The following is a 26,206-nucleotide window of genomic DNA, read 5'->3' on the forward strand; positions in this document are numbered from 1 at the left end:
ATCACCATGAATACTCCACTGTGTAAGGGGGAGGGGACATGCAACAGGCTCTCTGCAGTGGATGTTCCCTCACTCCTGCAAGAGATGCTGACATCAAGAAGCCACACCTGCCAATGCCTTATGGAAGGGAGGTAGTTTCTTCTGTTTCCACCAGGGATATCATATATGCCTGAGTGCATGCAACCCTCCAATCCCCATGAGAGGCAAGAGGGCCACAACCTTTTACTCCCTCTTCCTCCCTGTCTGGTTCCTCCAGTGCTAAGGACACTAATCACAACTTGGTCTTCTGGGTTGCAGTCAGGGCTTCATCCCTCTGTGCCAGAGGCCAGACGTAGAGTCAAACAGCTACACATCTTCTAGTAAAGTCATGAGAGGCAATGCATTAAAACAAATACCCTGGTCTGAACTCCAGCATGCCCTAACAACTCAAGCTGCTCACAATGGTTTAAAAAATCCAAACAAATGTCCTGATAGATCTACTCTTATCAGAAAATATAATCCTTCAAGATAACTTAGACCCCAGTTCCAAAGTTTATTACTCACCTTACACTCAAATAACCATTAAGGAGAAACCCTGTACTCAGTGTATGTAGTTAAGCTTTGGAAGTTTTGGAATTCTATACTTCTAGAATTTAGAATGCAAACAAAATCTAAAATATTTTTTATAAAAATAATTTTCAACTGGATCTGATCACATGTTGATACTGAACCAGGATGAGAAACTAATAATAAACCATGCAACTGAAGATCCTATTGAGCTAAATCTTTTCTCAGAAGTCAACAAATCACCTACACTCCCATTACATGCATCCTTCTTACTCTGTATATTGCCCTCATTTTCATCCTTCCTATCCTCAAGCTGTATTGCTTACCTGATCCACCTTCCAACCCTATCCTACTAGTTCATTTTCTTCCTTATGCATACTATCAACCTAATTTCCAAAACCCGAAATTTGTTTCTTAGAAAATCGAAATATGAAGCCTATACAAATCTGCATATGATGTAAATATACAGTGTTATGTATATTACCCATGTGTACAACCATGCTACTCACACAGCCATCTTTGAAATTCTACCGTCCCGTAACTGTTAGGTGTTTAACTCGGGTCCAGATAGACTTGGGTTCAAGTACAGGGTATGTCAATTTTTCCAGTAGCCTCATAACTTCCTAATAAGTACAGATCTCACTATACTAAAACTGAAAAAAATGCTCCCCCTTTCAATTCTTACTGCTTTGGAATTGCCAAGTATTTTCTTTATAACTGAAATACTGAAATTGTTAATGTCACTCTAGCAACTTTTCTCCTTGGTACTCCTTTAAAAAGGGGCTAGTATCGCAGATGGACTCTAACAAAGTTAACAAATGTAATTAACCCCTTGGTGAGCAATGAACAACTGGCAGCTGCAAGAAAAGAAACATGAATGGAAATGGGGAGTGAGAAGCAGAATCAAAAAATCTGACTGCTAAGTACATTTAATGCTTATGGTATACAGTCTTATGTCACCAAAATATGGACCACTTCTTAGATCTCACTTTCTTCTTCTCTTCAAGTGTTTTCTTTGAAGCCCAAATGTTTCTTAGCAAGGTCTTCTCTTCAGGTGTTTTCTTTGAAGCCCAAATGTTTCTCAGTAATGTATCACGTCAAACACATTCATTTTGTAAACCTGAGATAGTTTGTCAGAAGATTCAAGCTTATGATCTGGCCCTAAGCAAAGGCAGCCTCTGATGTGGTGATCCTTAGTTGCTATTTACCTGCCACAAGCGCTCGTTTACTGACCTTGGGAAAAAGATAACATTACCTCCAGCTACGTCTAAATAGGAGATTTATCACTTTTCACTGAAAAAAAGGGTACTTTAAATCAGTACTTTGCAGAAAGAATACTCTATAAAAGATGGCATATGATTTAAGCTGATCATTTTCATAGGTACAAACTGAATGAACAGTTGTTTCTCAGACGATAAGAACTTACGACTGTACTGAATAACTAAATTTTACAGTAGCCTTTTGTCTCCTACACCAACACACTCAAAGGCATGAGACCTGCTGCTGCTCTTGCACAAAAAACAGACAATGATAGAAAACTCCAGCTAGGTCAGACAAACAGAAGGTACGTAATCCCAAATGTTATGCTTTACCACTGCAGTGACTCTCAATGTACAATATCTACAGTAGTCTTGGACAAAACAGAGATATCAAAATTCTCTCTCACTGGATAAAAACAAATGGAGAGATGGGTTGAATAGCATCTTCCTGTAGTCCTGCACTGAAGAATCCTGTGCACTTAAAAAAAAAAAAAAAAAAAAAAAAAAAGGGATGTTGGACATTTATGGGAGGGCTAAGGAACCCATTTATTAAACATGAAAAATACTTATGTCTTAGGGCCAAACAGAAGTTCAACACATTCAGAGAGCCTCTAATACTATCTAATGCTAACTCTTTACAGAGCATGTTTCCTAAGAATAACAATGGAGGCAACAGATCTGAAACAAGAGAAAGGGATTACTAAGCAAAAACGACAACATTTTGCATCTGCAGCTATGTTCAGCAAATTACATTTTTTTCTTTACCTGTCACACAGAGTACATGTTAAGCATATGAGAAACTTACGAGAATATTGCCAGACTGATATCTAAAAATAAATATGGTGTTTAAACATTAGCAGGTATGGCATCTTCTAGACTATTACACCCCATTCTGCAAATAAAAACGAGAGGCCATCAGTAAAGTCGTATGTAGCAAGAAGACTCATCTGTGCTTCAACAAGATGGGAAAACACAGATGCACACATCCCTTGATCACTGACCTTTTTCAGCTTTTATCAACTATGTTCCTCTAAAGAAAAATAACTTCAAAAACACCACTTCCTCTCCAATGAAGACACTAAAAAAGGAGGAGCTCATCTCATGATGATACCATTTTCTTCATATGCTCTGACAAGGGCAAAGTCACCAAAAAGGGAAGCTTGTGATCTCTGAGCTTGGACTATGACAACTTTACCTTTTCTCTTCCATATCACTGTTAATAAGGAACTTGAATATTTTACATGCTGCCTTCAGAATTTCTTCCACAGTACAGCAGAGATGGAGAGCAGAGTGTTTGTTTTGGGGATGGTGGGGCATTTTAACGCTGCATGCAAATGTTTTAAAACAACCTGACTGGACAACTTAAAAAAACAATCTGAAAACTAGGAACTCAAAGTGCAAGTAGTGCTGATGCAGCAGGTGACTGAAAAAAAATCAGGCTTTTCACCATAAAAGAAAATCTTCAACCTCTACGGAGGAACTCTAAACATAACAGACAAGTTTGGCCCTATGGAAGGTGGGGAAGGAGGTAAGAAGGGTCTTTACTCTTCCTTTCATGGATGTCTACTACATCAATGGAGGCAGATTCTTGAGAAACAAAGCTGAACTGATGCACAGCAAAGTCAAAATGCTAAATCTGGAAATCAGTTTTGCAGCAAAACTGCCCTGATCCAGAAACCAAAGATGATCGGTAATCTATTAGTGAAGTACCTTGCACCCAGGTCTGAGCAGAAGTGGACGTATCCATAATGACTGACGGGGAAAGGGGCGTAGCCACACCGTCATTAAATCTTGGGATAAAGGTGGGGTTTGGCCGGGACTTGTTACTTCGCATCCTGCAAGGTACTTCACTAATAGATTGCCCATCCTGTGAGATACTTCACTAATAGATTGCCCAAAGCAGACAGTTAACTGATCCACTGATTGTAGTCCATTGTATACAGACAGTAGTTAATTCCTATTGCTCAGAGTTAGTCTACTTTTAATTTTATGGATGGGGTTTTTAACAACCTTGTTAGTTTACCTGGACAGTGCAGTTCCTCCACCCATATTCTTAGTTGACAGAGAGAGCAATATTCATGCAGGCACATGCATGAATATTTAGTAGATTTACCACACCGTCATGATATCTTGGGGGAAATGTGGTGTTTGGGCGGGACTTGCTACTGCGCATCCTGTGAGGTACTTCACTAACAGACTGCCGACAATCCTTAGGTATAACCATTCCCCTAAATGTACATCAATTAAAATGCTTGTTCAGGAATGTCAGCTAAAAATCCCTCCACATAAATTCCAACCAAACAAACATAAAACACTCCAAGTAGAAATATATGTGACAATAATTATTTATCACACTGAAAAAAAGTTAAAATGACTTACAGACTGCTTGCATAATGTACAAAGTGGACCAAGATGTCATAACTGAAATAAGAGCTCATTGCGTAAGTGCTGCCAAACCCCAAAACAAATTTATAAATTAATTGTTTAATATTTCATGATTTTACCTGTTTCAGTAATGTGTAATTCCTTCCATCAAGGCTCAGCTTCCGTAAATAGTAACGGTTTGCAAAAATCAGAAATGGTTCATCATCTGATACAAAAAGGAAAGACACCTACGTCAGTATATCTCTAGTGGAAGCATTCCTTAAAATACAATCCATACTTCTGAACAATCATCCATAGGACTCAAACCAGGAGAACAGCTAGTATTAACCCAGCCAAATTGTTGCATAACATAAACATCTGGCAAAACTTAGCATTTCTGGCTCACTGTTCACAGTACTGCAGTCAATAAGTGCAAGAAAGGAGAAAGTATAAAAAGAGGGGAAAAAAACGACAGACTGAGTGTAGCAAAAATTGTTTCTGTTTTCCAGGGAATATGTGCTGCTGCTTCTAAAGTTTAACCTTTGCAAGTACACAGAACAAAACACAGTACCAACTAGGAACGAAAAGCTTTCTCTACATATTTGTGACATATGACTACAAAATGTATGGGTATTAAACATGCAGACTTAATCCTGTCATTAAGCCAAGCATTGTCTAGAACAGGGAGTTCAGATGTGAAAGCTATTATATGTGGCAGATTATCAAAATAACAAAGTGAGGGTTATTGTACAAGAGGAAATGCTTGACTCTCTGCAGATGTATACAGTGGAAGGTAAAGAGGATAAAATAAATAGTTATGGTTCACCACCATGGGCAGCAACACAGTGAGGCATGCTGGGGCACATGCTACAACTGTCAAATAGTGTGGTCTGGTGATTACATTAGCAAAATTCAAAGTTTTTTTATATTATTGCATTTGTATGAATATACATACTCGCTTGGGTATTAGATGCTGGTGCACAATCTGAAAATACATCTTCTATGCAGTCAAGTGTAAAAAATCATAGTTTTCATTTTCTTCAAAAGTTTATTTTAGTGTGTAACATTCAGTAAAAGCAGCAAGTATAAATGTTACAGCAGCATATTCAAATCAGCATAACTAGAAATACACATATAGCATAACTGTAAGCATGAATAGAATAACTTCATCTGAACAAGTCTTGCATCAGACTTGACTGCCCTGCTATCCTGTACACTACATAGTATATCCTTTTTCCCAGTAATTTTCCTCTTTAGACTATATCCACACCTCCCTTGGTTCTCAGGCTATGTCTTGTTTTGTAGCCTCACAGCTGCTTGGCCATTTCATTATCTCTTGATTCTTCCCTTGAGAACAAGAACTATCTGCAACCTTCCCTTGAGAACTGTTATCTCATACTTACCCAGCAAGGTCAACATTCAATAAAAGATTTTTTTTCTGCTTTTCTAAAATGTATGCATAAATGAAACACCATTTCTTGGCCTATTTTATTCTTCAACCTGTCTGCTGTCTAATAACTACTTTAAAATGGAAATCCCTCATGTAACAGTTGGCCCTGAGGTCCCTGACAAAAGTCTACAGGGACCTACTTCTGTAGTTGCCTCACAAATTTATCATGTCTGTATGACCAACCACCGTAATCTGGTTTGAACATATGGACTTCGTGCTACCTTCCACCAGAAACTTTGCAAGACAAAATCTACGGAGTGATATTATAATGCTTAATGCTATTAAAATCAATATGACTACTAGAAGATATTTTAAAACTGTCCCACCCCAACCCTGGAATAGTCTTGCAAACCAATCTGTTCATGAGGTATCACCAATACTTTGCAGCTTAGTCATTACCTCACTCGATCTGCAAAATGGGTCTGAATAGATTTACTTTTATCTGGTATATAACTACAGCATTCCGTCCTGATCAACCCACAAGTCCCATGATGGAAAGCCAGCAGGTAATCAAGGGCCATACAATTCTGAAGGACCATCATACTCATCATGGTCATTTTTAAAGTGATGTCCTTTATGCTTTTAAAGGTACTATTGGCCAAAACCTCCAGTAACTTGACTAACTTGTGCAGTTTTAAATGGCTTTAACAGCTCCATATGCAGGAAATATAACTGAAACAGCTACTAACCCCATTACCTGGATCCATAGCTTTCAGAATCTTTAAATCCAAATTCTGATGTATATGTATGTACATGTATATACACCACTTATAACTTTTTCACTGAAACAATACAATCCCTAGCAAATCAATAACCCCCCACAAAACTAAACCACTCCCCTTACAACCCACCAATCACTCCCAGTTTAGCTTCCAACCAGTATCCACTTGTTTTTATCAAAACACTTATGAAAAAACTAAAACCTACCACCCTTGCTGCTGACCTCCTCCCTGCAGAATACCTACAAATAGCGGCAGATTCCACTGCATATCCCATATCTATCCTAGTCAACGGAACCTTATCCGAGAGTGCTATGCCCTCCCCTCTGGAAAATATCCCACGTCATCCCACTCCACAAAGGTGGAAGTTCTACAGACATATCCAGCTACAGACCCATTGCCATTCTTTCCCTCTAGCCGAAATAATGGAGAAATGTATACACAAGCAACTAATAGGTTCATAGGTAGGTACCAGGCTATCGGCCCTAGGGCCCATACAAGCCCAGCCAAAAAATATACCCTGGCTTTCGCCACCCAAGAAAATTATTTTCCTGTGCCCCTGTCGACCAGAGCCACAGAAGTGATCCCCAGGGTGAATTTCCCATTTTCCATCCAATCATCAAGATTTTTCTTGAAGAGTGCTAATGAGGAGCTCTGTTTGACATAGATAGGTAGTCTGTTCCAGAGTATGGGAAGTCTCTGGGACAGGAATCTATCCCTCCAGCATGTTCTGTTTATTGTGGTGACAAGGTTTAGGTCCCTAGACCGTGTAGCTCGGAGGGATTGGGACTTCTTTAAGTGGAGCATGTCCAACAGCTCTGGGTTTGACATAGCTTTGTATGTTAGGCAGAGATCACCCCTGAGTAGGCGATATGTGACGGAGTAAAGCTGTAGTTTTTTGAGACGGTCTGCATAGGGCATCTGTTTGAGGCCAGTAATCCTCTTTGTGAGGTATTTCTGTGGTCTTTCCAGTTGTTGTAGATACCTTACACAGAATAACTTACTATCTAACTCCCAGCATGGATTCAGGCCAAACCACAGCACGGCCTCAGCCCTACTTTCCTTTACTAACACCATAAACCAAAATAGGAATAACAATAGGCTCTCCTGCGCCCTCTTTCTTGACCTATCATAAGCCTTCAACATGGTCAACCATGAACTTCTCATTATCCCCCTCAAATCTATTTTCCTCCATAAGCATGCAATCCAGTGGTTCCAGTTCTACCTGACTGGTAGACAACAGGCAGTATTATGGCAAGGCAAACTCTCCAGCCAGCTACCTCTCAAACTTGGTGTCCCTCAAGGCTCCATACTGGGTCCACTACTCTTTTATTATTATCAACAACCTCCATACTGCTATCCCTAAAACTACCTGCATTCAATATGCAGATGATTCCACTCTGATCTGCTCAGCTACCTCCCCATCCGAACTGCAAGCCCTAACCCAAACTACATTTAACACTATTGAGAACTGTCTCGCCAATCAATGCCTACTGCTGAACCCCAATAAAACTAAACTTCTATTCTTCACCCCCACCAGCAAATCTGCCACACTATCTTTCTCTGTCACGTCAAACAATGGTACCACTATCTCCCCATATCAACACACTAAACTTCTAGCGGTTATTATAGATAATAATCTTAAATTTGACCTACAGGTCAACAAAACCATGCAGACCATCACTAAGAAGCTTGGGTCACTGTATAGAAACAAAACATTTTTAACCCCACTGGCTAGGACAGCAATTGCCCAGTCACACCTACTCTCTACTCTACTATATGCCTCGCCGGTACACTCAAACCTCAACAAATTGGAATTAGGTAAGCTCTCCCATAGCTACAACCATATTGCCAGATTCGCCACTGGCTCCACTTACAGAACCTACCACTGCCAGAACCTGAAACAACTAGAGTGGCTAGAACTGCCCAGTCTAATTCAATTCAATCAACTCCAAAAAGCACACAAAATTTTGTACCACCCTGAGGATTCCCCTTCACTCAAATATCATTAAGCCCTATAGCAACTTGAGATCCCTGCGATCAGCCAACAAACTACTCATCCAAACCCACAAAGCTAACAATGCTGCTGGTGAATCCCTATTTGACAACTTTGTTGGCAAAACCTGGAATTTGTTGCCAAACCATATAACCCTACAATCCTCCATAGGTCTATTCAAAAATAACTTCAAACAGTATCTCAAAATGAACTGGCTCTGTCCATGTACCAATCCTAATTAAGTTAAATACTGAAAGGAGAATCTCTAAATATCAAACAGGTAACTATTTCACCAAGGTCTTTATGCCATCTAATGTCAAATGCTTTTAATTGCGTCTGACCATGTGAACTGTGTATCCCTATTAGGGAACACCACGAACCATTGTACATACTCACTTTGTTTTTTATTCTTTGTTGTAAATGTTGTTTTTATAATTTTTTTGTATTATTTTTTAAATGTTATCTTTGTAATTTGTCTAATTGGAGCTTTTCTCCCCGGGCCTCCGCTGAAAATGGACATATATCCAGTTGGACTATCCCGGTAAACAAATGTAAAATAAATAAATAAATAAATAAATAAATGTGTGATGTATTTGAAACCTGCACCTTACATTATCCTGAAAGTCAGTTTCCAGGTCTTTTTTGACTCTGTGGTTTCTGAAACGTACTGAACTGAATAATTTTATACAAAGGGTCTGCCCAAGACTGCATATCCTGGGGAATAATATTTAAATTTTGTAAGAGCTCCTGCCACCGAATTTACATCTTGCATACTAAGTATTCTTATATACAGTTTACCCCCATTTGTTATATTTTCCCTTTTAGGCCCCCGACACATCCTCACTATTGAAAATCAGGTTCCAGTCCACAATGACAGATAACATACAGGTACAAGGAAAATGGACGGAGTACTGAGTTCACTCTAACAACGACAAAAGTACCAAAACAGTAGAACAAAGAAGTTGCAGAGTTCCACAACAGATTTACCTTTTATTTATACAAAAAGAGAGTAAGCGCTTTCTTCAGACTGTATTACAATGTCATCTTATCTAACCAAGCATTTTAAACCTTCAGTCATTAACACATTGCAGTTAATTAATCACAATTACCTAATTAAAACATGGGAGTGGTTCCCTTTCAATAAAAACTTTTTAAAAATCCAAAACTTCTTACTTTACCATTCTTTTGTATCAGCTTATATCTAAACAAAATACTTACAAAAAACAGCTCAGTATATATGATACAATAGAAACATAAAATGTTAATAAAAAATATTAGCAAAACATCTATGAAAATGCATGCATCTATATGTGCATATTATTATAATATAGGCCTAACTAAGCTAGATCACAACCATTTGGCAGGCAAAATTCTTAATTTCATTTAATATACTTGAATTCCTTATAAATATAGACATAAAGCAAAGGCAACATATTATATAATAAGGCATGGATATAATTAAATGTCATATTAAAAACATAAATAAACATTTAGTGCTTCAAATGTCGTGCTTTAAGGAAGGGTTTAAGTGATACTGCATAATTTATTCCTGGATGTTTATCTGCATTTAATTTTATAATCCACTTCTGTTCTAGTTCTTCAGTTTTATTTTTTATATCACCTCCTCTAAGGCCTTTCTTAACTACCTCAAGCACAAAGAATTTAAAATTATGATCTTTCCCTTCTTTTTGAATACGTTTGACTAGAGCACTAGTTTCTTTACCTGTCGCAATGTCTGTCATATGTTCTAGAATACGTTCTTTTAGCATCCTATTCGTTTCACCTATATAGTATGCTTTGCATATTTGACAAAAAGTGAAATATACTATGTCAGTAGTTCTACAGTCTGCATATATATTTGCTTCTATTTTAAATTTACTCACTGGATGAAAAAAGGTAGTGCAGGAAAAAATATATCTGCATGATACATTTTCTAGAGGGGTAAGTACCTTTCCTCGATGATACAACTTCATCTATAGTATTGTGTGATTTATAGCATAGCTGCCTTTTTAAAGACTTTTTATTAATGAAAGAAAAGTGTGGTGCAGAGTCTATTACTGTTTCTAAATCCGTGGATACAGTTAGAATATTCCAATTCTTTTTAAAAACATTACAAAACACATTTATATCGCTGGCATAAGTAATAGGAAAACGTAGTCTTGTATCATTGTGTTGTGTATCCTTTGTCTCTTGATTTTCTATTCCCTCTGAGAAATAAGGACGGCCTTTTGTTCCTCTTACTGCCAGTGTTTCATTGACACACGCATCTATTTCAGAGTTGGAATAGCCTCTGCTAATAAACTCATCCTTCAATATTTCTGTTGCTTAAGTTCACCGTCACTGTTGTATATTCTCATATTCCTAATCATCTGTCCTTTCAGGACATTTCTACTAACATGTCTGGGATGCATACTACTTTTATGCAATAGGCGATTTTTCCTTGTCGGTTTCCTATATAAACTACTTTTCATATCTCGTAACCCAGATTTTTCAACCATAACATCCAAAAATTTAATTTTATCATAAGAATATCTGTGAGTAAATTTCAAAAAGTTTGTTGTATGCAAATAATCTATGAAGTCTTTTAATTCAGTTTCTGACTTCCCCCATAAAATGAAAAGGTCGTCCACAAATCGTGTATACCATAGCACATGTTTGCTATATTCATGTCCTTGCAGTAAGCATGTTTTCCCATTGTACCAAAGCTAGCACTGAAATTTCATAACATTGAATTTCATAACAGAGACCATAACATCGAAAATTCAAAACACTGAAAACCCAAAACATTGATAACTCACAACAATGAAAAAGTGGTTCATAACATTGAAAACTACACTGCACAAGTAAATAAGATTCCCTCCACCTACAACACCACCTGACAAGCACACTTTCTACTACGTTTCTGCAGGGGGGGCAAGCCCCCCCTCTGCACCCCCCATGTGGGGGGCTCTGCCCCCACTCCCTCGGTAAATTAAATATACCAACTCCAAGATTGCACTACAGTGGAAAAAAGTTAATTTCCTAACTTCAGTGTATGGTGATTTTAATACAGTGAGGTTAGGAAATTAATTTTTTCCACTGTAGTGTGATCTTGGAGTTGGTATATTTATTTTACGGGGGGGGTGCAGGGGGGCTTGCCTCCCCCCACAGAAACGTAGTAGAAAGTGTGTTTGTTAGGTGTTGTTATAGGTGGAGAGGATGTTATTTACATATGCATTGTAGTTTTCAATGTTATGAAGCACAATTTCAATGTTCTGGGTTTTCAGTGTTTTGGAATTTAGATGTTTTGGTCTAAATGTTATGAAATTTCAATGATAAAAAGTAGACCCATGAGTGGATGTACCTCCTGGTATTACCTATTCTAAACCTAAGTTTAGCAATGGTAATGAGCAAGTTAAGAGTCTGTGCTCCCCCACTTACACAAATTGCTATCTGTTCTCATCATATCCCGATACCAAACAGCTTGCATGCATTCCTTCAACCTTTCAGCCTCAACAAAATGACACTGGCTACATCTAAACTAAATAGTGCACTGTTCCATCTAATGCATTAAAGCATTAACACTGTTTGGAGGCAACTAAGTTTATAACTATCCACTTATCACACTTTCAATCTTCATTATTTTCATTGAAGTGCTTGTTAATACCACTATAAAAGTTAATTACATTGTAACTTGTAGATTTCACTCAGAGCATATTATTCAGAAGTCCCGTGATTAACTTCTTGTGCCTATAGTTTGTTTATCTCCAACTAAAATTAGGTGCCTATGGGAAAAAACAGCTAGTAACTTCACAAATGTAAGAGCAAACAGCTTTGTTAGTATTATGATAAAAGTTAATTATACCTTGTAAATTTCACTCAAAGCTCAATTTTCAGACCTCTCGTCACTAATTGCTTGCACCTGTAGGCTCCTTGCCTCTAGCTAAAAGCAGATGTTAAAGGGAAAAACTGCTAGGAACTTTGCAAATGTAATAAAGAACTACAATTTTCATGATTTTTCCAGCCTATTTGCTTAAAACATTGTCTATAGCTTAAACAAACAATAGTTTAGACATCCACCTGTATAAAATATTATATGCAAAATTAAAATATTATATTTTAGCATCCCCCTTCCCCAAAAGCCTGTGATCACAACATTATATTGCTTCCTTTCAGCATTTATCCTATTACAATGTTAAGCCTGAATACACTGTAACAAAGAAAAAGTACTTTCTTAGGTTTAGTATTACTGTTATACGGAGAAGTCACTGATAAACCTCCCCCACTTCACATTTAACTTTACAATACAACATGCAATTTACTTCATGAAAATTTATAAACATTAATAAGAACAAAAACTGTCTTATACAGAACCATACAGTGTTTTTCTAAACATTAATGACTTAGTGGGGTTTGTGCTTCACAGTGTTTCCAACTACACAGTCAAATTTCCAGCCTTTTTCAGCCCCTTCTTGCAGGATCACAGTTCACATGTCTAAACTTTATCTAATGAAATGGAGGCTTTACAGTTTCCACATTTATTCACTAATTTAACAACTCTGCTGGTTTTCATCCCTATCATCTCGATCTCCTAACGTCAGTCTCAAATTCAAATTACTCCTGATTCTACTACTCAGCTCCTTGGTTTCTTTCAGTAAATCAAGGATTTTTGTTTTGAACAATGGATAGGTTTCCCCTGGTAAAGTCTCTCTATGTGATCTGATACTGTCAGAAGACTAAAAAGCAGAGTTCCTCATCAGCTGAAGACAGCTGCATATAGCAAACAATCTTAGACCTGTCCACATCCTTTGACTGGCACGGATAAACTTGCTTCTTTTCCACCCAGTACAGAGTGAATAATCACTTTCCTCAAACCTTCTGCTCACCCAGTTAATACTATGTTTTCCTTCTGCCAAAAGTCTCACATCTATTGGAGTTGATTTTCATACTTTGATGATAGATAATCTCCATTTATGTAAGACCACACGTCCACACTTGAGTAAAATTTATGAAGCTGTGTGATTATCACAGCTTCATAAATGCATGCTGATACTGCATTTGTGATTATGGCCAAAGCACTCAATGTGTGGTAACTATAGCAAAAGTACAGTTTTGTACCTACCATAAATGTAGATGTTCGAGTGCTAATACAGCTGCAGTCATAACAGATGGGTTCTCCTGCCGTCAGGCGGGTCCTCGGTCGGCCGAATTCCAAAGTCTAGGTCTGGCGCTGGTTGTCGTCGCTTCTTCCCTGACGTCAGTGCGACAGGGGTATAAAAGAACCAGCCGACGCCATTTTCTTCAGTATTTCTTGCCCCAGATGTCAGGTGCCCCCAGAAGGAAGGCAATACATAAAATTATGTAATAATGCAATGCAATATAATCAAAGACCAGTAGATGCAAGCAAATACACCATAAAAGAAGACCCCTAGAGGGGAAGGAGGGAGGGAAACCTGGACTGCAGCTGTATTAGCACTCGAACATCTACATTTATGGTAGGTACAAAACTGTACTATGTTCATCGTGCATACAGCTGCAGTCATAACAGATGGGTAGAATCCCAAAGCTAAGAAAGGGGTGGTAGGCACTAGGTGGAGCTAGGAGGAGCCAAAATGCCCTGCAAGACTGCAGTGGCAAAACCTGCTCTAGATTTGGAGTATAATGGTAGGTTGTAGTGCTTAGAGAAGGTATGCACAGAACTCCAAGTGGCTGCTTCTAAAATATCCTTGGTAAGAACTCCTCTGAGGAAGGCTGCAGAGGTGGCTGTGGCCCTGGTAGAATGAGTTCTAATGCCTGTAGGTACAGTTTTTCCATGAAAGGAATGGCAAAAGCGTATGCAGTGGGCTATCCATTTTGAGATTGTCTGTTTGGATATTGACTTTCCTTGAGCTCCTACTGCATAGGCCACAAAAAGCTGTTCTGATTTTCTGAAAGGTTTTGTTCTGTCCAAATAATAACGCAGTTGTCTGTGGATGTCCAAGGAATGCAGTAATCTCTCCCCTTTGTTTTGAGGATTAGGATAAAAAGTAGGTAAATGTATGGCCTGATTTAAAGCTACCCTGGATACCACTTTAGGCATAAAGGACGGGTTGGTACGTAATGAAACTCTGTCCTGATGGAAGATGATAAAAGGCTGGGCAGCCATAAGAGCCTGTAGTTCTGAAACTCTACGAGCTGAAGTGATAGCCAGAAGGAAAGCTGTTTTCCAGGACAAATATTGTAAATCTGATGAGGCAGCTGGCTCAAAAGGAGGCAAAGTCAGTTTTTCCAGAATGAAATTAAGATCCCAAGCAGGTATTGGTTGTTTTCTTGGAGGTCTTAAATTCTTAGCCCCTCTGAGGAACTGTCTTAATAGAGGGTGAGAGAATAAAGGTGGATCAGTGTTGTATTCTGCAGAAATGGCTGAGGCACGGATTTTGATGGAGGAGAACGAAAGTCCACTGCTTAGCAGTTCAGCCAAATATTGTAGTATTTGAGGTAAATTCAGTTTTCTAGGGCACTGGCCTTTTTTCTCATTCCAAACACAAAAACGTTTCCATTTTGCAGAGTAAGCTTTTCTAGTTGATGGCCTTCTGGCCTCCAAAATGACATCCTGCACTTCCTTGGAGAGCAGGGCCTGCTGCGATGCTAAGGAATCTTCCATGCGGCTAGATTGAGTGTTTTCAGCTGACTGTGAAGAGTTTTGAAGCTGTGCTGAGTCAGAATAAGAGGCATTAGAGGCAGGGTCCATGGTGGGGAATGCGTCAGGCTCCTCAGGAGTGGGTACCAGTGTTGCCTTGGCCAGTCCGGGAAAATGAGGATCATCTTTGGTCTGTCTGCTCTGGTCTTCAATAGGACTTTGGGCAGCAGAGGAAGAGGTGGGAAGGCATAAACTGTCATTGATATCCAACTGAAAGAGAGAGCGTCCACTCTCCAGGCCTTTGGATGGAAGATCCTTGAGAAGAATTTTGTCAATTGATGATTTTTGTGGGAGGCAAAGAGATCTATGTCTGGCCTTCCCCATTCTTGGATTATTTCTGTAAAAACTTTTGGATGCAACTTCCATTCGTGTGGATCTGTCATATTCCTGCTTAGGTTGTCTGCCAGCGTGTTTTCCTTGCCTGGCAAGTACTGTGCTTGTAGTTCCATTTGTAAGTCCATGGCCATGTTCCAAAGTGACATGGCCAGTCTGCATAGGGGATAAGAACGTGTTCCTCCCTGCTTGTTTATGTACCACATAACTGTGGTGTTGTCTGTTCTTATCAATAGCTGACCTGGTTGTAGAAGGTCCTTGAAAGCTGTAATAGCATTTATCACTGCTAGCATTTCTGTTTGATTGATGTGAAGGTGCTTTTCTTTCTGGGTCCATTTGCCCTGAATGCACCGGTCTGTCATGTACGCACCCCCCAGGCGTAGTCCGAGGCGTCTGTTGTGATGACTTGATTTGCTTGAGTCCACCACAGAGCCCACCACAAATTCCTTCTGCAGACATGGAATTAGTGGTATTATTGTTTCCAAACTGTGGCTGTGTTGAGACCATATGTTTTTTAGGTACCATTGTAGTTTTCTCTTATGCAGCTTTGCACATGGGATTAGTAAGATACAAGATGCCATGAATCCCAGAGCCTGCAGGATTTTCCTTGCAGTCAGCCTGGTGCAATTTGCCAGTGTTCTGAAATATTGAATTAGTTGCCCCTGCTTCTCTGGCGTGAGGTAGGCCATCTGGGTGTTTGTGTCCAAATTGGCACCCAGGAAAATTATCTTCCGAGAGGGTATTAGTCTTGATTTCTCTTTGTTGACTGTGTATCCTAGAGAGTTTAATAACATTATTACATAAGCCAGATGTTTCAGAAGAATGTGCTTGCTGTCCGCTTGGATCAGGTAGTCGTCCAAATAAGGGTATATTTGTATCCCTTGAAGTCTGCAGTAGGCAATTACTAATGCCAGGCATTTTGTGAATACTCTGGGCACAGTAGATAAACCAAAGGGCAATGCAGAGAATTGACAATGGGTTGAACCTGCAAGAAATCTGAGGTATCTTCTGCAATTTTGTCTGATTGGGACATGCAGGTATGCCTCCTTGAGGTCCAATGCTACCAGCCAAGACTCCTTGCCCAGCATGGGAAGAAGTTGCTGTAGAGTGAGCATCTTGAATTTTGGTACGAGTAGGAATGTGTTTAGCATGGAAAGATCCAAAATAGGTCTCCAATCTTTTCCCTTCCTTGGCACCAGAAATAGCCTGGAATAAAAACCTTGACCTTATTCGTGTGTAGGTACCTCTTGAATAGCTTTCATATTTATAAGATCTGAAATTTGCTTTTGTGCCTCTGCCCTTTGATTGTGTGGCAGGTTTGGCATGCCTTTCATTTTTGGAAGGGTATGAAAATGGAATTTGTAGCCTCTGTTTATAATGTTCAGGATCCATTTGTCCTTTGTGACAATATGCCAATTTTTTGAGAATAGTGCCAGCTTTCCTCCTAAGGGGGCTGCCATTTGAGACCTGGTTGGCATGCAAAGGGGAAAGTCATTGGTTTTGCTTTCTGAAAGATCGCAAGTTGTCCTCACCACCTCTTTGTGTAGGAGCTTGCCATTGTCTTCCTCTGTACGAGCCTTGTGTTTGTCCTCTGCCCCTCGGGCGCCTGTATCTGCCTCTTTGGGGTCTGTCTGTGTCAGGAAAGGACCAGCTTTTGGAAGGCCAATTTCTACTAAAACGTGGGGGTTGAACCTGCAGAAATTCTTGCACAGTTTGCATTGATTTAGCCTTTTCCTCCATTTTCCGTAATATTTCCTCAGCATTTTCCCCAAATAGTACATCCTTTTGAAGAGGGGCATCTAGTAATTTAGATTTGACATGATCAGGCAAGGCTTGTTCCTTGAGCCAGGCATGCCTACGTATGACTGAGCCTGTAACAGCAGCTCTACATGAGGCCTCTAGAGCATCAAAACCACATTGTAAGGTATGTTTACCCACTTGTTCTGCACTATGCATCAAATCCTGCAACTCTTTCATGTCTGGTTGTTCAGGTTGTGACATTTTACTTTTCAATTGAGATAACAGAAACTGTTGGTATTTTAGCATATGAAACTGACAGTTTAAGGCCCTCATGGATAAGGTAGCTGAGGTATATACCTTCTTTCCCCACCTTTCTAAGGATCTGGAATCTCTCTCGGAAGGCAATGGGTTTTTGGCAATGGAGGCCTTAACTCCCTTGGGCCCTGTGAGATGGTTTCTAGGTCAGCAGCATGGCTTTTGTATAGAAATTGGTGTGAGTCAGGAACCCTGTAGTACCTGTCAGGCTTAACTGGAGCTGGAGGAAGAGAGTCCGGGTTAAGCCAGGCCTCCGAGTAAACATCATCTAGGATGTCCAGGACAGGAGGTATAGCCAGAGGCCTGTGCTGGGGTAACAAAAGAAATTCCCTGAGCCTTTTCTTGGAGTCTGAATAATCCTGGCCTTCCCAGTGGAAGTGTTCCCTTAAGGTATGCAGAGTTTCACCAAATGAGTAATCCTCAGGGGGGATACAGAAGGAATAGATTCCTCTGCATCAGAGTCTTCAAAAGGGAGTAAGACTGTTCCTGATAATCAGAGTGCTCTGAAATAATGGAGCCCTGATCAGAGGAGGGGGAATCTTCCTCTACTCTGGGTCTTTTGTCCGGAGGTGGCTGAGAACCTCTGATTAGAGTAATTAAATCCTCAGCCATTTTAAGCATCTGTTTCTTAGGCATGGGGCCTGGAGATGGACCCTGTGTAGCTGGTCTCTTAGGGTGCATGGTAGCTTTAGACTTGGTGAAAGCCTTGATGGAGAAAGAAGAGGAAGGTCTGAAGACACCTTGAGTGGAGGTGGACCTGTCCACATTCTGTGTTTCAATGCCAAGCATGGCTTCGGTATCTGTAGTCAGGGTGTGGGCCAAGGAGCATGCGACCTCGGGTACAGGAGACACCGCCAAAGATGTGTCGTCGGTAATCATGGGCTGCGTAGGTGCCTCGCTGAGAACCGGACCACGTGTAGTCGGCTTTGGCGTGGTGTCGGTAGAGGCCGCGGACCTCGAGTGTCGGTCCTTGTCTTTGTGTTTTTTAGACAAAACCGGAGTCGGAGTATCCAACGACATAGTATAGTTAAATGCTTTCCCAAAATAATGCTGGCCGAACTCCGCCCGACGCTTAATAGTGCGTTTGTTGAATGTAGCACAAAAGCGACAGACCGAGACGTCGTGGTCTGGGCCTAAACAAGGTATACAGAGGGAATGGAAATCCTTATGCGGTATTTGCTTCCCACAAGAAATACAATTATTAACTTTGTCTGACATCGGTCTGAGGCAAGAAAAGTTTCCCCAACGGGGTACTTAGCTTTTAAGAAGACTTCGGTTCCAAATTTTTCATAATCTCAGGAGCTGGCCGACCGGCACTTGCGAACTGCTTCTGCTTCGGGCACCGCGCGGCAAGAAAGACTGAAGAAAATGGCGTTGGCTGGTTCTTTTATACCCCTGTCGCACTGACGTCAGGGAAGAAGCGACGACAACCGGCGCCAGACCTAGACTTTGGAATTCGTCCAACCGAGGACCCGCCTGACGGCAGGAGAACCCATCTGTTATGACTGCAGCTATATGCACGATGAACACCAGCTTATTATGGTTACAGGAGAGCAGAATACACTTTTTTCCACTTTGGGAAGACGTTTTTTTCCTGTTTCTTTTGGTCCTTAATTTTAAGGCTTTTTTTAGTTCCTCAAAGTTGAAAAGGAATTAAGGGTCATAGAAACGGGTTTAATACAAAAAATTGCAGCAAGATGGTCCAAACAAGCCAGGTGTTGCCAACTGGGAAAAATGTTTATGATAACAAGATCAAAAAGGTTAACACTTTTGGTGGGTATGGGGATAACTTGGTCAAATGTACTGGTATTTACTAACTGCAGAACTCACACACACACACACTCTCTCTCTCTAAATATATATATTACGTATAGGTTTACAGGAGGTTACTTGGCTAATGGCCCTAGGGCCTTTACAAGCCTAGCCATGATATACCCATGCTCCCCACATGACCTTGGTTAGATGGTCATTATTTCCAGAGCAAGTCTAAGATCAGCACCGAATCCCCCTGTCCATTAGGGACATAGGTGCCAGCCTGGGGTAAATTTACTGTCTCCCATCCAATTGTTTAGATTGCGCCTGAATAGGGTTATTGAGGTGCTCTGCTTCATGTGAACTGGGAGTTTATTCCAGTGGAGTGACAATCTCTGGGAGATATATCTGCCTCTCAAGCTTGTTCTGTTAATGTCACAGGCTAGGCTGAGATCCCTGAACTGAGTGACTTTTGTCCCATTTGATTTGCAGATGTGCAGCATTTCCATTAGGGCAGGCTGTAGGCCAGGTACAAGACGCCTCTCAGCAGCCTGTAGGATAGAGAGTATAGTGACAGGGGTTTCAGTCTTTCCACATAGGTTAAGTTTTGGAGGCCCTGAATTTTCTTTGTGAGAAACCTCTGTGGTCTCTCCAGCTGCTGCAGGTGTCTGGTGAGGTACAGTGCAATGAAAAAGTGTTTGCCCCCTTCCTGATTTCTTTTTTTTTTTTTTTTTTTTTTTTTTTCAGGTTTGTCACACTTAAATGTTTCAGAAAATCAAACAAATGTAAATATTAGACAAAGATAACCCAAGTAAACGCAACATTTATTTATTTATTTATTTTACATTTGTTAACCGGGAAATTCCGACTGGACCAGGTCCACTTTCAGCGGAGGCCCGGGGAGAAAACCTCCAACATCAAGTTATACAAATACAGTACATCCAGCATAATGCACAAAACAGGTTACATCATGTATGCTGAGCATAGTAATATAACAAGAAATTAAGAAAAACACTCCAGGTAAAAGCAGATATAGAACATGGGTAAAAAGACAATGTCAGTCATACATTGGTAAGAAAAGAAAATATATCAAGTAAGATTCTACAGTTAAAAGTACCCTTTCAGATGATCAATCCTACAGGCGATCAGAGCTCCAGCATGTGATCAGAGAGGAATTTGGGGAGTTAATAGTAGTATGGGTAGGGTTATGTACAAGGGCATAACCAGGTACTAAGAAGGTGTGATTTGACGGAGTTTTTGAATATGGATGTGGAGGGGGGCAGTTTTTAAGTGATGATTTTATTTATTAAGGAAATAAAACTATCCAAACCTACATGGCTCTATGTGAAAAAGTAATTGCCCCTTAAAAACCTAATACCTGGTTGCGCCAGCCTTAGCAGCAACAACTGCAATCAAGCGTTTGCGATAACTGGCAATGATTCTTTCACATTGCTGCTGAGGAATTTTGGCCCACTCTTCTTTGCAGAATTGTTTTAAATTCAGCCATACTGGAGGTTTTCCAAGCATAAACCGCCTTTCTAAGATCATGTCATAGCATCACAATTGGATTCAAGTCCAGACTTTGACTAGGCCACTCCAAAACCTTCATTTTGTTTTTTTTTTTTTTAAGCCAGTCAGAGGTGGACTTGCTGGTGTGTTTTGGATCATTGTCCTGCTGCAGAACCCAAGTGCACTTCAGCCTGCTGTCACAAACTGATGGCAGGACATTCTCGTTTAGGATTTATTGGTAGAGAACAGAATTCATGGTTCCATCAATCACAGCAAGTCGTCCAGGTCCAGAAGCAGCAAAGCAGACCCAGACCATCACACTACCATCATCATGTTTGACTGTTGGCATGATGTTCTTTTTCTGAAATGCTGTGTTGCTTTTATGCCAGATGTAATGGGACACACACATATGACCAGAGCATTTGTTTTTGAGGTGTCTTGCTTTACACAGTCTTATTTGCTGAGACACTGGTGTGTTATGTGTAGTGGATTCTACTTGCTTTGCAGTGTGTGCACTTGGTTTGTGCTTGGAAGGTCTCTGATCTTTTGGTAGGCTTCTACCGAGTACCTCTGCATATGTGGGTTTATTTGCTGTGATCTTGTTTTGTGTAAGAAGTGATGTGTGTGTGCTGATAATCTGTTTGATGTCCAGTTTGTTATGTGAGAGAATCAATTCCAATTCATAGTATAACTACATCTCTCACATGTTGTATTTGTTTTAGGAGTAAGTGGTTGTTAGTATACATGAAGCAATTACTACATTGCCTCAGGAAGGCCGGAGAAATGGTTGGAAACTGACGTCCACTATGGCAGACCTCTACCATAACTACTTACTGTTGGAGAGTGGGCTACTTTGACCAGAGTTTGCTGGAAGATGAGCAAAGGGGCTTACTCTATTGAAGGGTAAGGGTGAATACTATGGCAACGCTTCTCAGTGTGCATCTGAGTTTCCTGCAATGCAGGAGGGAAACTTGGGAGGGTTCATTAACAGATGTCTAGGAGAAAATTATCTTTCAAGGCGTTTGCTTCTATACAGGCACCACTGAACCCCTTTGAGCAGTGTGCAGCTATGCGCAAATGCGAAGCTTAAATACAGGTCAAATTAAACACGTTTAAGCTAAACTATCTATGGGAAGGCATACAATGAGCTTTTCTCCAGTAATCTCCAACTTAGATGAGGCTCAGACTACACACTTCTGCCACAAGGGTGCAGGCAGGGTCCTCCTAATGTAAGATGGTTGGAATAGAGCTCAAGTGTAACAATACATTCTAGATTCAGCATAAATTACTTTCAGATATCCTATGTACAAGCTACTTAAGCAACAGAATATAGCTTTCCTAAAGTGCAGAAAAATACAGTAAAATCAGAAAAATTATAAAATACAGTTAGCAAAGTGCAAAGACAACTCAAAAAGTTTTTTTTTTTCAATTTTAAGAGTGGATGTTTTGGATTTCAGCATAAATATATATGGATGTCAGACTTCCTGCCAAAATGGTAGAATGCTAACACCCAGGACCAACACTATTTGGTAGACTCAGACAGGTGTACGAGACTAACAATCCTCAGGTAGGAAATTATTTCCTTTCCTTTCCCTGGGAAATGGGCAATCTTGGAGTTAGTATTTATAATTAGCAGGAAGGTGTAGGGAGGTGCATCAGGGCTTGTCCCCTGCAAAAAAAAAAAAAAAAAAAAAATGTTATTTGATGCATGCACTGAGGTTCTTTCTTGGCATATGCATGGTAACATGTCAGCATCCAGTTTACTGACCTTTTTCAGTCCTCATTTTGTAGGTCAACATATGGGCTAAGACCTTACATGAATATGAGATCTATCTTAGTTGCCAGTTCAAAAGCTAGTCTGATGAGACTTTTTAAAATGAAATGGAACTCCCATGATGAAACAGATTCTCTGACTGGAGGCTACAGATACAAGACATCTAAAAAAAAGTTGTTCATTTTCAGGTAAGCAAAAGATATGGACTGAACACTGTAATGAAAATCTGATACCACCCAATGTACCTTCATAAAGGAGCATCTGTGACCTGTGTTAAGTACACAAGGATATTCTAGAACAGCAGAAGAGGTGCCACTTTAGGGTACAGATTCCTTTTCCATACCCCTAAAACAAATGTATCCATTTGCCCTTGCAGGTTTTCCTGTTGGATGGTATCTTGAAAAAACTGCCAGCTACATTTAGAAATAAAGAAGTCATACTAACAATTTCAGGGTTTCAAGGTCCACATGTAGTATGCCTGAAGAGTGGAACAGCAGCTCCTCAAATGGAATGAGCTGCAATGGGCCATTTAGCAGGTTCAAAAGCAGTACTGCAAACAAAGTTTACTTATTTCTTAAGACGTTTATTATTCTGGATTAACTTAAACACAACATTGTAAGTAGAAATGCTTTCAAAGGTGCATGTGGTCACTGCCCTAACAAGGAAGCCATTGCTGCTGTAGAAGAGCTAGGAGTGAGAAGTACTGGTGACACCACATACAACAAGGAGGCAAACAGGTTGATCGTTGGTTGGTCCCACAAATGAAGTTGTTGTTAGCTAAGCTCTGGTTAAAAAAACAAAAAACAAAACATTCATATGGAAGGAGGAAGTGATAAGATAGCCATTCCCACAATGTGTGCAATCCTCAGAAGGTAGCTGCTTGCTACAGTCCAGTTCCAAAGGGACATGGCTTCTCAAGAGTTTTAAGTGCTGGGGGAAATTGTGGTGCAGGCGGGCTTGTCCCCCACACAAAAATTTTAAATATGCAACATCAATCAAGTTTCTGTGTTTGCTACTTTTTTTTAACCTCCAAACTGGCTTTAAAGTTTCAGAATTACTGGATTTGGAGTGTTGCATCTTGAACTTCCAATACAACAACCACCTCTGCACTGGGGGTGGGGGTGGGGGGGGTCTACTCCATATGGTGATTCACCAAATATCTGTGACATGGTTCTAAGTGTCTTTGAAAGCCTTTAATTCAAGCTGTACCACCATGAACTCCAGGACACAGATGTCAGAGATTCCTTCTAGGAATACGACCTTGACTACTGTCCATACTTGGAAAACCCCCTAGCCTCACACTAACAAAGATGCATCTGTTAAAACTCTAACTGGAAAGGACTGCAGCAAGATTCTTGGAACGCAGGTATAATGTGTGGCGACTCACCTATGATTCTATTATGCATCAAAGATGGGCTGTTCATGCGGATTCTATCCTCATTGCAGCAGTCACTGCATCGCCTTCATGTGTAACCTATTACACAAACTGTCTATGCTACATACCCAGGAATCCTGAAGCAGAATTCTGCAGCAGGATGCAATAAAACAAGTAGTTACTACAAGGTCTGTAAAGCTTGAATTTTCCTCATGGTAAGGAAAGCACTGCAGTCCATGACATCCAATGTGTAGGTTATAAATGTAGTGCACTAAGACAACTGTAGTTCTGTGAACCTCTAGGGAGTGTGGAGAGACCAAAGGGAAGGCTCTTAATAGGTAATGACTACCTCTAACCCTGAAGAGCACAACAGTTACTTAACAGCTGACCTTGATGTGCAGGTACGCACCCTGGAAGTTAAATAACATCTAATCTCCTTGATAAAGAAAAGGCAAGATACTCTCCATGACCACTCTTCTTTTCTCAGATACATTGTTTTAGGCTGCTGAGCTCCCAATACTGGCCTGAGATTCACCGTTGTGTAGCACCAGAATCTGAAATAAAATCATTGTTCTCTCTAGTCTGGCATGACATCCTACACAGTTCTTTTAAGCAGGAGATTGAAAACCACCTGCCTTATTGCTGACTTTTGGTGAGGTGAAACAATTGGCAAGGACTTTTGAGATGGTGATGATGCAGCATTTAAGGAAAGGGATTTTGTAATTTCTGGATATTATTTCTCAAATGCAGTCATTTTTGTGATCTTTAACAAGTGCAGCAGTCAGAACAACAGGCTTTGCCTGACTACCTCCAATGCATAACAGATGGCCACAACTTTAGGAGTTCTACTGCACACCCTCAGGATGACGATGACCATGACCTCCTGCTAATGGTGGCTATTATGGCTTCTGTGTTGGCAGATCTGTAGAAAGTTGCCTGAGAGAGCTTGGCCCTTATCAGCATTCCCCAATGACTTTGTTGTGGGACACATTGATAACATATCTGACACTGGTTCCTCTGTGTTGTACAAATATACATTGGGCAGTCTGGAATTTTACAACCAAGAAGTGAGAATCTTGCCTGCCTTGCTCCTCTACATATATTTCAACAAGAAGCTTTGTTTAACACTTAGCAGCCATTACTAACGATGTTTTGTACATGCAATGCTTCTCTGCTGATTGAAAATAATCCTGACTGTTGGTCAGCAGAACAACAATACAAATCAGCTTAGTCAGGGAGCTTACAATCACTCTTATTTATACAATAAAGACTTAGCCATCTCTATGGCAATGACTAGATTGCAACTTTGTCTAAAAGAAATAAGTGGTCTGGAGAGGTGATAAGTCTTGCGTAGCTTAAACTAACAGTCGATGCTTAAAATTCTCAGGGTCTCTTATGGCCATTCTCCTCTTTATTTTCTTCCACATTTTAGCACTCTAATCACAGGATACATTTTGTTCCACTATTTAATTACAGAGAAACCATTTCAGCCATTCATCCTCAACCCCTTTTTCCATTTTGCACATGGGGTCAAGGCATTTATTTGGCCATATTTAACTTGGTCTTTTCATTTATATCCTTAGTCCATTTTCCCTAATCCTGTTCATCGGTTCCAGCATATCTTTAATTGGAGATGCTTGGTTTTCCATAATATAGTAATCACCTTCTTTGAGATCAGCAATATTAGGCTTAACAACACCCTGCTACGATTTGGCATACTAACGTCATTAACCTAATTTATCATCATGTTCTCTTAAGCTGTCACTCTTCTTCTAGCATTTTCTAAATTAAATATATTTCTAGTTTGTCTTGAGATAACTTTGGGCAGATCCAGAAGCTAAGTTCCCAGTTCCATTTGTGCCCTATATCATATATTCTGCAATTCTGATTTGCCTCCAGAAATATTATATGCAGTCAACAGACAGTGTAGAAATACTTACGTAATACACTTACAACCAAAAATTCTAAAGTTCCTGGAACTACTCAGCCACTTCAACATTAATGAAATCTCTTGCCTTTCCCCATCTGATATTGGCTGCTCAATTATATTTTCCTACTCGCCTCGAGCCCACAACACTGTTACTAACCAAAAGCCCTTGGAATAAATCAAATTTTGAGATCTTGCATCAATGTCCTTATCATTTCAGGTATCTTTGTCAGTCACTTCAATTTCCTTCCTACGTTTGTTTATAGTTAACATTAAAGTTAGGCTGGTTACATAACCAGTATCTTAGAAACTGAATTTCTTCTTTCTAATGGCCATGGCATTACTTCATCCCCCATGGTTCAAATGTTCCCAGTAAAACAGGCCTTTTTTTTTTCTCAACAAATGTCATCTGTGCGGGACTTTCAAGATGGCTGTAAAATGACTAACAGCTTAATTTCAACTCTACCAATGTAAAAGCGGCTACTGAGA

At 40.0% G+C, this 26,206-nt stretch overlaps 1 protein-coding gene across 1 annotated transcript in view; it reads right to left on the reverse strand.

The window, feature by feature from the left end:
• Positions 1 to 26,206, reverse strand: part of LRP1 (LDL receptor related protein 1) — a 2,772,300-nt gene that overhangs the window by 710,520 nt on the left and 2,035,574 nt on the right. Inside the window, exon 57 of the mRNA XM_044083629.1 lies at positions 4,310 to 4,395. Within this exon, the coding sequence (XP_043939564.1) occupies positions 4,310 to 4,395 (86 nt within the window). The remainder of the gene's footprint in view (positions 1 to 4,309; positions 4,396 to 26,206) is intronic.

This window comes from Protopterus annectens, chromosome 9.part0 (genome assembly GCF_019279795.1).
Source record: "Protopterus annectens isolate FY-2018-M chromosome 9.part0, PAN1.0, whole genome shotgun sequence".
Lineage (NCBI taxonomy): Eukaryota > Metazoa > Chordata > Ceratodontiformes > Protopteridae > Protopterus > Protopterus annectens.